At 43.4% G+C, this 12,390-nt stretch overlaps 1 protein-coding gene across 1 annotated transcript in view; it reads left to right on the top strand.

Annotated features, from left to right (window-relative positions):
* plekhg4 (pleckstrin homology domain containing, family G (with RhoGef domain) member 4) overlaps positions 1-12,390 on the top strand; it is a 138,764-nt gene that overhangs the window by 30,024 nt on the left and 96,350 nt on the right. Inside the window, exon 2 of the mRNA XM_060911790.1 lies at positions 8,527-8,724. Within this exon, the coding sequence (XP_060767773.1) occupies positions 8,527-8,724 (198 nt within the window). The remainder of the gene's footprint in view (positions 1-8,526; positions 8,725-12,390) is intronic.

Consider the following 12,390-nt stretch of genomic DNA (forward strand, 5'->3'; position numbering starts at 1 on the left):
AATGTCTTCACCGTTACCCTGGCACGGGTGGCTTAGAGTGTACTGACACTTGCCAAAGGTGTGCACCCAGGCTAGTGGAGGGAAGGAGGTGCCCTACTACTCCATTCTAGACCAGCACCAAGCTAGATCTAGCCACTGCCCATCTGTTAACCATTTTAATAATTGTGCGATAATGTTGAAGAAATTAGCAGAAAACCACCAGGTTGTTTTCTCATAAACAAACCAGCGCTGACGTAGGATTCAGAGGGAGGCGTCCCGCACGCGAAGTCATGAAAATCAATGTTTCCCGGGAAATCCAAACGCCAAGTTTTTTCAGAGGCGGACCAATTCGCCTCAAATGGCTTGATTTCAACTGAATTTTTCTGGTATTGCGCAAGGTAAAAAAATTGCAGAGAATGCAGAATGTTACAGATATTTGACCAAAGTTTAATATAAAATAGGAGAATTACATTGATCTTGCTCCTGAATTTACCCGTGATATGCACTTTAAATGTTCTTTTGTGACCACCTGTACAAAGCTTAACCATCTGAAATGATAAAACACTCTCGCACGGGCGTGGGCGCGCACACAGACACTAGAGCAATTCATTTGGAAACCAGGACTGGCCAATCTTTTAAACGACTTCCTCCCATTAATCTAGCTCGAGCAACCCTCTCAAAAATGACCTCATGTTTGTCTTAATCCATCAACCATTAACGTGTCGGCTGTGTCAGCCGGTGTTAATTGATAACATGCTTTTGTCAATGAATACCTGATGTTTGAGATTTATCCTGGAGTATGAACTCGTGTGTCGGTGTGTTGTACAAAATGGGCTGTATTGATGGAACTATAAACATTTCCATAGAAAGCATACTGGCGGCGCAGTGCGTGCGTGCGTGCATGCATGTTGTGTGTGTGTGTGTGTGTGTGTCCGGCTGTCTCTTTATTCATTAATGTTTCCTAAACTCTTGATCAGGTATAAAAAGGGTTTCTCCAGGCACAGCCGAAGAACTCCAGTCAGATCCAGTGGAAACTCTTGTAAAGTTCCTGCAATAGTGCATGCGGTGGATATATGCCTGACAGGTCTTGTATCAGTTCAGAATAATCCTGAAGATCAGATGTTCTGCTGCCACCTGAGCCAACCTCTGAGCGCAGTGTTGTCTTATCCTTCTCCAACCTGCATGACTAACCGCTCAGTCATTTAGCAAAGAAAGTGAGCAAATGCTCTAAGAATAAACAGAACACTGATTGTGGGCAGTCAGAATAGAATAGAATGGATAATTTGGGGTAATGAGCCTACAGATGCCTGGGTTTGAGGTAGGAGGGTAAGAGTGACTGACTGACTGAAGAGGAGTTTTAAAAACAGTATTTTGCATGATAGGCGCTGCCTACATACAGTATAATGCCTGACTTTTGAGAGAGGGAGGGGTGTTCTCTTGTACCCCTTTTCCACCAAATCAGTTCCAGGGCTGGTTCGGGGCTGGTGCTGGTTCACAACTCGTTCAACTTGCGAGCCAGCTGAGAACCAGTTTGCTTTTCCATAGCTTGCGGTGCTAAGGGGAGCCACGTCATTATGTCGCTGTATTGAGGTATTTCACCTGATGTCACAGGGTCGCGTGACGCCCCGGTGTCCGCCATTTTCGACGGCAAGCTAGCTAATGTCAACAACAGTAGCTGGTATGTTACTGTAGCAATGTTTACGTTCAGTCATTTGGATGACTGTTAAAACCTTTCAGTCTCAAGTTTTTCCTTTACTGGATTTACTAGTTTACTGAGCTAGCGCGCGCTGGCTCCCGGCTTGGCCGGCTAGCGCGCGCTGGCTCAGTAAACTAGTAAATACAGTAAAGGAAAAACTTGAGACTGAAAGGTTTTAACAGTCATCCAAATGACTGAACGTAAACATTGCTACAGTAACATACCAGCTACTATGTTGTTGACATTAGCTAGTGCTAACAGCTAGTTGCTAATACACTGCTACAACTACACCGACCCTAATAATACAGTTCTTAGTCATTGCCTGGTAACAGCAAATTTATAACGGGCCATGTCTCAACAGACTAAGAAGTTATTTCAATGACATTTAATCACATTTTGTTTATCCTGAGGACCGAAAGTAAATGAAAATGTGAACAAACCTTAGCTGTAATAAGATGGTGACCACCGGCTCCAGGGATGACCCACTGATGTAGGCATGTTACCCAGCCTGACACAAAATATTTGTAGGCATCCAAACTCTTATACGCTTTCAGATCAATACCTGTGTATGGCGATGGGTTTTTAACGACATAGGTATACAGATCATGTGGGCTGAAGTCAGGTAAAGACGAGGGCTTCGTGTACTTCCGTACGTCAGTGAACAATCCTGGTGGAAGCAGGTAAACGTCGTTCTCTAAGCCTGCTAACCTCAATTTTTGCAAATACCTCTCCCTCTGCTCGCCCTGTAAATGCCCTACGTCGCTGGATAGTGAAGGTGTTTTCTGCATCTCGCTCCTTTTTCTTTTATGTTTTTCGTTTGTCGCCTTCCTCGCATTCAAACTGATTCGAGCCGTGCCGTCCAAAATGGCAGCATCACATGACTTGGTCACGTGAGTGAAATACCTCAATACGTCAGTTACGTCGCTGTATGCGTCAGTTACGGCGCTACGTTTACATAAACCTTGGCGTGAATATCAAAGCAAAAACAACACGGAAGAAGCAGCAGCGGCAACAACAACAATAATAATGGATGACTTCGCGTTTGTACAGCTGCTGCTTCTCGTCGCTTAAAAATGGCGATCTTTGTTGGTCTTAACTCCGCCCCCCTGCTGACGTAAGCGGTTCTTTCCTCTGGCCCAGCAGAGCGTTGGTGCTAGCTTGGAACCGGTTTTTCTGGCCCCAGAGCCAGTTCTTTGTCAGTGGAAACAGAAACCCCGGTTCCAAACTAAGCACTGGCCCCGAACCAGCCCTGGAACTGCTTTGGTGGAAAAGGGGCATGAGTGCTAAAGCTGGCCCTTCTAGACAAACTCATGGGAGTTCTATATCACAAAGACTAATCTTAACATGCAGTCTCTCTTCTATCTGGCAGATGGCTTGATGTAAAGAGAGAGGTTGGGGTTTAAAGTGCATATCGCGGGTAAATTCAGGAGCAAGATCAATGTAATTCTCCTATTTTATATTAAACTTTGGTCAAATATCTGTAACATTCTGCATTCTCTGCAATTTTTTTACCTTGCGCAATACCAGAAAAATTCAGTTGAAATCGAGCCATTTGAGGCGAATTGGTCTTCCTCTGAAAAAAACTTGGTGTTTGGATTTCCCGGGAAACATTGATTTTCATGACGTCGCGTGCGGGACGCCTCCCTCTGAATCCTACGTCAGCGCTGGTTTGTTTATGAGAAAACGACCTGGTGGTTTTCTGCAAATTTCTTCAACGTTATCGCGTAATTATTAAAATGGTTAACAGATGGAGTAGGAGGGTGTAGCAACACCAATCTTGATGGGATTAGTGCTCATCGTTTCCCAAAAGACCGGACAATGAGAGAGAAATGGGAGCGCTTGGTCTACACAGGCTGTGCACTGAAACCATGCAAGCTCGCGCAGCCTGCTGGCGCTTCCGCAGGTAACGTCACGAATCTGGCTCCAGACTCCCTTGGGATTTTTCCAGACGTGTTTTGTTATTTTATTTTTTTTCTGCTGTCGACAGATGGCCTTGTGCAAAATTACCCTTCTGGACGAGTGTATAAAGGGACATACTTTTCATATAAAAAAAAAAAAAAGGAAATTGGTCCAGGATATGCACTTTAAAACTGAGCAAGAGCCTTAGTCAAGGGAGGTGTCCTGTAAGGAACGAGTTAGATGGTTTGCACGTTACAGTGAATTGTGTGCTGTATTGACTTAAGTTTGTTATGATGATCAGTGAAAGGCTCTCACAGGTCTGATCAGTGATGGCCTCATGGATTTTCTGCATAACAATGCCTGTCATAGGCCATTCAGTTTCACTGTGGTTATTTATATGCCTCAAGACACGTTGAGGCCAAGCCCTCATTTTCACTCGTGCTGTCTTTAGAATGAGAGACCGCAAAATGTTAGGGTAATTCATTTGTAGTCAAACGCAACAGGCTTAAAATTCTCACTCGGGGGCACCGTGGATTCGGAGCCTCGGCTCTCAGGAGGGCGGAATTATATATTGAAATGGCAGTGTAATTGGAGTCTGTTTTTTCAAGGTTTTCTGAAGTTTATTCCAGGTGTTTAAACTTAAACAGTCAGGTATCAGATGCATAAAGTCGTCTTTACTAAGAGGCTTACAAGCGACATGAAGGTCTATGGGCTGATGGTCGGGGGGCTGAATTCTGAGAAATTGGCAAACCATTTTGGCAAAAAAAAAAAAAAAGGTTTCTGCCTGTAACGTGCTTTCACACTTGTACTTTAAGAAACCATAAATATTTTTCACCAAGAAAGGACATGATGGGACAAAGAGAAATGATGTTCTAAACGGTCAGTTTGGATAAAGGTGTCTGAAAGCTTGCTAGCCAAGTGTGATTCACTGTGGGAGGAAATGACACATTTTGATCAAGATGCATGCATAAAAGATATTTCAGTTGAGGAAAACATCGTTTCAAGAACTCTCGTGATAGAAAATGTCATTCTGCCACTCTTGTGAATTTTTTATCTTAATTTACCAAAATTCTTGTTTTTAGCACTATAAAAGCACATTCACGTACAAAACACACACACGTATCTGCATATTGTATAGTCAGTTTGTTCTTTGGATCTTTTTTCCTCTATTTCATGTTGTACAGTGTGTCTCTTTTTTTTTTTTTTTCCTTTTCACATGTCTGATAACTTCCCAGCTTGGGATCAATAAAGTAAATCTATCCACCTCTCTCTCTCTCTCTCTCTCTCTCTCTCTCTCTCTCTCTCTCTCTCTGTGTCTCTTCCTTCCTTATAGTGTCCGTGCTGGTTAGGGGCTCACCTCTACACCCATTTAAAATCCATTCTGTAATTTTTGGAGTTGCCTGATGCATATGGCCCTTTTCCACTACCCTTTTTCAGCTCGCTTCAGCCCGACACGGCTCGCGTTTCGACTATCTAAGAACAGCACGACTCGGCTCGCTTCAGCCCCCAAAACTCGCACGGTTTTGGAGTGGGGCTGAAGCGAGCCAAACCGAGCTGAGTGAGGCTGGGGGCGTGAGCAGACACTCCCCTGTGCACTGATTGGTGAGGAGGAGTGTCCTCACATGCCCACACACGCCCTGCGAGCACGCTGGGATCTGTAAACACCGTAAATCCGGAAGAAGGAGAATTACGAATTACGAGAATTATGAAGCCTTATGCGCCTCGCCTCATCTATACGCTCTTGCCAATATCTGTTGGCGTTGTCGGTGACAACAAGCCACAGCACCAAGACCAGCAACACTAACGACTCCATGTCCTCCATGTTTATTGTTTACTATCCGGGTCGTGAGACTACCGCTTAAAAGGTCACTGATGTCACTGTTTGCGCCGCCTAACGACATCACCTGACGTCCACCCACTTTCGCTAACTCCACCCAATGTGTCCACCCACTTCCAGCCAGCACGATTCAGCGCGATTGTAGTCGAAATGCAACGCCAACAGCCCCACTCGGCACGGCTCAGCCCGACTCAGCCGCGTTTGTAGTGGAAAAGCGGCAATAGTGTTAATCATAGTGAGGAGGTTACAGGATTTATAATACAGAGGGCCAAATTACTCAATTCTGATTGGTCAATCAAGGAGGGCTTTTTTCCTTAACACGGGGCCGTATTTCTGAAATGCTATTGGCTTGTTCGTTGCTTGGTTACTTGGTTAAATTTATAACGATGAATGGTATTTGTAATAACTTTTAGATCAAGCACAGAGTTTTCTTGCATTTAGCAATCAGCTTTTGTAAAGAAGTTCCAATAAAATTTTGTAAACCACATTCAAAATCCTCGTGTCGTGTCACCGTGCCATGATGAAAGGCGCTTTAGAAACTGATTCAAACGTGCAAGATAGTCTCGCGCCCTGATTGGTTCAGAAAACGTGAATGGCTTCCGAAGTATGAATTTGGCCCTATTATATTACAACCCCGATTCCAAAAAAGTTGGGACAAAGTACAAATTGTAAATAAAAACGGAATGCAATGACGTGGAAGTTTCAGAATTCCATATTTTATTCAGAATAGAACATAGATGACATATCAAATGTTTAAACTGAGAAAATGTATCATTTAAAGAGAAAAATTAGGTGATTTTTAAATTTCATGACAACAACACATCTCAAAGTTGGGACAAGGCCATGTTTCCCACTGTGAGACATCCCCTTTTCTCTTTACAACAGTCTGTAAACGTCTGGGGACTGAGGAGACAAGTTGCTCAAGTTTAGGGATAGGAGTGTTAACCCATTCTTGTCTAATGTAGGATTCTAGTTGCTCAACTGTCTTGGGTCTCTTTTGTCGTATCTTCCGTTTTATGATGCACCAAATGTTTTCTATGGGTGAAAGATCTGGACTGCAGGCTGGCCAGTTCAGTACCCGGACCCTTCTTCTACATAGCCATGATGTTGTAATTGATGCAGTATGTGGTTTGGCATTGTCATGTTGGAAAATGCAAGGTCTTCCCTGAAAGAGACGTCGTCTGGATGGGAGCATATGTTGCTCTAGAACCTGGATATACCTTTCAGCATTGATGGTGTCTTTCCAGATGTGTAAGCTGCCCATGCCACACACACTAATGCAACCCCATACCATCAGAGATGCAGGCTTCTGAACTGAGCGCTGATAACAACTTGGGTCGTCCTTCTCTTTAGTCCAAGTGACACGGCGTCCCTGATTTCCATAAAGAATTTCAAATTTTGATTCGTCTGACCACAGAACAGTTTTCCACTTTGCCACAGTCCATTTTAAATGAGCCTTGGCCCAGAGAAGACGTCTGCACTTCTGGATCATGTTTAGATACGGCTTCTTCTTTGAACTATAGAGTTTTAGCTGGCAACGGCGGATGGCACGGTGAATTGTGTTCACAGATAATGTTCTCTGGAAATATTCCTGAGCCCATTTTGTGATTTCCAATACAGAAGCATGCCTGTATGTGATGCAGTGCCGTCTAAGGGCCCGAAGATCACGGGCACCCAGTATGGTTTTCCGGCCTTGACCCTTACGCACAGAGATTCTTCCAGATTCTCTGAATCTTTTGATGATATTATGCACTGTAGATGATGATATGTTCAAACTCTTTGCAATTTTACACTGTTGAACTCCTTTCTGATATTGCTCCACTATTTGTCGGCGCAGAATTAGGGGGATTGGTGATCCTCTTCCCATCTTTACTTCTGAGAGCCGCTGCCACTCCAAAATGCTCTTTTTATACCCAGTCATGTTAATGACCTATTGCCAATTGACCTAATGAGTTGCAATTTGGTCCTCCAGCTGTTCCTTTTTTGTACCTTTAACTTTTCCAGCCTCTTATTGCCCCTGTCCCAACTTTTTTGAGATGTGTTGCTGTCATGAAATTTCAAATGAGCCAATATTTGGCATGAAATTTCAAAATGTCTCACTTTCGACATTTGATATGTTGTCTATGTTCTATTGTGAATACAATATCAGTTTTTGAGATTTGTAAATTATTGCATTCCGTTTTTATTTACAATTTGTACTTTGTCCCAACTTTTTTGGAATCAGGGTTGTATAAACAAGTAATCGTATGGTTCCTCGTAAAATTACGGATCAATTTCACTCGTGATTTTCAAAGTTTTGAAATTGCCCGAGTCGCTTTCAAAACTTCAAAATCACTTGTGAAATTAATCCTTAATTTTACTCAGCCCCATATGATTACCTGCACTTGTCTCTGGCTTTGAGAAGGTTTGTTTTTACCGTCTAAAATCAAATACTTGATTTGAAAATTACACCCAAGGCAACAAGTATGTTGTCCGTTTCCTCCTTCCTTTGAATCCATTGTCACTGTTTCAGTATTCAGTTAGTTATTTTTAACAGTAATTTTAATCTTCATAATGCCTCCTTAAATGGTTTGGAGTTTTTTTTTTTTTTTAAAGAGGTCATGGATGTCACTTGGTTGAGTTGATTTTAATTTCATGACCGTTAAAAGGACAAACCTCTTTTTTTTTTTTTTTTTTTGTTGGTTTGAGAGAAACCAAGAACGTTGGTGCTGAAGCCAAACCAATGCTTTAGATTGTTCCGGGACCAGCTTGTATGAGGAAAGGGGCTGTTGGAGATTTTGCTTTTATTGATAATTTCAGCTGTACTGGGGTGAACTCTGAACACCAGTCCATCTTTATTCACACAACTGAACTGTGAGTCTCTTCTTAGTGTGTGTGTGTGTGTGTGTGTGTGTGTGTGTGTGTGTGTGTGTGTGTGTGTGTGTAGGATGTACATGTTTGTACAGATGTACCCTTTTGCAAGGCTGTTCACTGAGGTGTTTTGGTTGTCACTAGGACTGGTCTGATTTTTTTTTTTTTTTTTCCCCCTCCCCTCACTGATACTGCTTGTTGATGCACAGATTTGCTTGTGCATGTGTAACAGGCGTGATTATTGTGTGCGTGTGTTTGTTCCCAGGATTCTGAATCTCTGGACAGCTGCATCCAGAGCACACTCGCGGCGCTGTACCCGCCGTTTGAGGCCACTGGTGGCACTGTGCTGTGCCAGGTGCTGGATGTGGTGGAGTCCTCGTACCGTGGAGACGGCCTGCGCTACCTCATCGACTTCCTGGTCCCCGCCAAGCACATTCTCCAGAGCATCCAGCAGGATGCATGTGTGAGTAATGCCCTGCCTCTGATTACATTATTATTAAAGTTCCTGTGAATTCCTTTGTAGTTACTCAGTGTCCCTTGTTTTTTGTCTTGTGTTATTTGTTTGGCTCCGTTGCAGTGCACTGTGTGTCTCTCGCTCTCTCTGTTCAGTCGTGTAGCATCATGCCTGTCATAGCATTGCAGCGTGGTGTTTGGTTAGGTGAGCTGCTTTCCCTCTACTCAAAATTAGTCATAATGTGGGCGCAGTCAGAACACACAATTGCACTCCTCAGACAAAAGGGTGGAGAATCCACCAGGCTCACTTTTTTTTTTTTTTTTTTTGGTGGCGGCTTCTTGTTTTGGTAATTTGAGAACCAGCCCACAAAAGTCCCATCAACACTTCAGAGATGAGGGGTTTTTCCCCCCATTTGCCCATTCTCACTTTCTCACACAAGCACACGCAAGCTTCAAGCTTGGTTTCACTTAAAGCAGATACGCAGAACCATGGCCTCACTTTTGGTTTATAAATGCCTTGAGACCTCAAGAATGGCACAGGAATAGTTTTAAGAGTTAACAATAAATCTAATATAGTAATTTTTACGATTAAAGTGATTCATATAGGTAGCGGTCTGAATGAATGACCTTGACATTGGTGACGTCACAACAGGAAGGCTATCGGTCTCATCGCCATTTCCACTATACTAAAACGCAGAGCTGACTGCAACTCCGAGCCTCCATTTTGAGCTAATTTATCACCATGCCACGTAGATGTGTTGCTGGCCGGTGCAGCAACACGACAGAAGGTGGATTTACGTTGCATTCATGGCCCAAGAATGTTCAAACTGCAAAGATTTGGACGCGTTTTGCGAGAAATTCACGGATTGGGCACCTACGAAGTGGTCTCTCCTCTCCTCTGCTCTGCACGTTTTACTGAGGATCTGTACGAAACCTCTGATCTGTTGAGGAGCGTTGGTTATAAGCCCGTATTGAAAGAGGGTGCAGTACCAACAATTAAGAAAAGAAGACTACATGAAAAGGAAAGTAAGTTAAGTTGCACCAGTTCTCCCGGAGTGTGAGCTGAGCAGTAATGGTGGAGTACTCCGTATGGAGAACGAGTGGATCAGTCGTCAGACTTCTCTGCTGGATATGCTCTTTCTTCCCCCGCCCCGATGGATATGCTTGCCTCAGCAGCAATATCTCGCCCTTACGTGGAAGAAGCGGATGAATGAAGAACTGAAAGTCAGATTGTTTCGAAACAATCGGCCACAAGCTCGGCCTTCAAAAGCGAGGACAAAGACAGGTAAGATGCGACTCTCTCATTTGGTAACATAAAAACAACACGTTGTTTACCTGCATTTAGATTAATACATGTAACTTGTATTGTGTGTTTAAGTTACCGGTTTAAGATTTATTTAATTTGCTTCAGAATGTGATTTTTGTCTCAGTTCATCTGATTTATTTAATTAGCCTTTTACGTTTTATCAGTGAAAATGGATGCATGTACGTGAATGTTGAACAAGTTATAACACCTATCCTGTTTTAATCAGAGTCACATGAGACCGTCAGTTCAATTGTATCCAATTCTCTAGACGGCTTTGTTCTCTGGCTTTATTTTGTAAGGTGGGAGCCGACGTGTTCCTATCGGATTCACTTTCCGATGGTTCGAACTGATACGGTTCTACGTGTATAGCAGTAGCATGTACACACACTCCAATTTCAGGACCACCACAGTCCGATGTATTACTATCTAAGGAATCCGAAAAGCCTCCAATAAATCCGAACGAAGAGGCCATTGCAACCACTCTCGCCTGCCAAGTCTGACTTTGGTCTGTAGCACCGGTTCCCACTGTGACGTCACCCACCCAGGGCTGGCTGGCTCAGCAGGGCAGCTTGAATGCCAACTTTGCGGTCGATTTTAACTCTCAAAAAAAAAAAAAAAATAAATATATATATATATATATATATATATATATATATATATATATTTTTTTTTTTTTTTTATTCCCATATATGCAGCATACAAGAGTCAAGGATGGAGATGCTGTCCACTCAGAAATGTACTTAAAAATAAAGGTTCTGCGTATCTCCTTTAATGTTGCTGCCTCAGTGTTGGCAACGGTGCAGGTTGTACACTATTTATACCACACACTTGACTTGGAGGTATTATTTAACACTTGTTTTGAACACAGAAGTGCCCATCTGTGAAGGCTGTACGCAATGATACTTGTATGAGTTTCTGTTTTCTGTTACCCCTTTTCCACCAAATCAGTTCCAGGGCTGGTTCGGAGCCGGTGCTGGTTCACAACTCGTTCAACTTGCGAGCCAGCTGAGAACCAGCTTGCTTTTCCATCGCTCGCGGTGCTAAGAGAAGACACGTCATTACGTCGCTGTATACGTCAGTTACGTCGTTTTATACATCATTACGTCGCTGTATACGTCAGTTACGTCGCTACATTTGCATAAATCTTGGCGCGAATATCGAAGCAAAAACAACGCGGAAGAAGCAGCAGCAACAACAATAATAATAATGGATGACTTCGCGTTTGTACAGCTGCTGCTTCTCGTCGCTTAACAATGGCGATCTTTCGCGGTCTTGTTATTGTTGTCGGTCTTAACAACTCCGCCCCCCCGCTGACGTAAGCGGTTCTTTCCTCTGGCCCAGCAGAGAGTTGGTGCTAGCCTGGAACCGGTTTTTCTGGCCCAAAAGCCAGTTCTTTGTCAGTGGAAACAGAAAACCCGGTTCCAAACTAAGCACTGGCCCCGAACCAGCCCTGGAACTGCTTTGGTGGAAAAGGGGCATGTGTGCCTGGTTGTTTCCCCCTTGATGAGGGGAAAAAAAAAACCCGACACCCTGGACAGGAGCGTCACGTTTAGTTGTAGATGAAGGATAGAGACTTGAGTGCATATCCTGGACCAATTTTGTTTTTGTTTTTTTTATATGAAAGCATGTCCCTTTACACACTCATCCAGAAGGGTAATTTTGCACAAGGCCATCTGTCTACAGCAGAAAAAAATAAAATAACGCATCTGGAAAAATCCCAAGGGAGTCTGGAGCCAGATTCGTGATGATACCTGCGGAAGCGCCAGCAGGCTGCGCGAGCTTTGCACGGTTTCAGTGCACAGCCTGTGTAAACCAAGTTTAGCAGCTAGCGTTTTTGCGTTGAAATATGGAATTGTCACCTGAGCGCAATGTTACTCCACCTTTGGTAGAAGAATATAATGAGGTGTCAGAATTATTTCTTACCCTGGCAACAGTCAACTTGTGAATTGCCGATTTCTTGATCTTTTTCTCGGCTCTGTTTGGTCCTCAGCTTCTGGGTGCCTTGCACGAAACGCTCCCATTTCTCTCTCATTGTCCGGTCTTTTGGGAAACGATGAGTACTAATCCCATCATGATTGGTGTTGCTACACCCTCCTACGATACATCTGTTAACCATTTTAATAATTACATGATAACATTGAAGAAATTTGCAGAAAACCACCAGGTCGTTTTCTCATAAACAAACCAGCGCTGACGTAGGATTCAGAGGGAGGCGTCCCGCACGCAACGTCACGAAAATCAATGTTTCCCGGGAAATCCAAATGCCAAGTTTTTTCAGAGACGGACCAATTCGCCTCAAATGGCTCGAATTCAACTGAATTTTCCTGGTATTGCGCAAGGTAAAACAATTGCGCAAAATGTGACAGATAT

Source organism: Neoarius graeffei, chromosome 27, assembly GCF_027579695.1.
Source record: "Neoarius graeffei isolate fNeoGra1 chromosome 27, fNeoGra1.pri, whole genome shotgun sequence".
Lineage (NCBI taxonomy): Eukaryota > Metazoa > Chordata > Actinopteri > Siluriformes > Ariidae > Neoarius > Neoarius graeffei.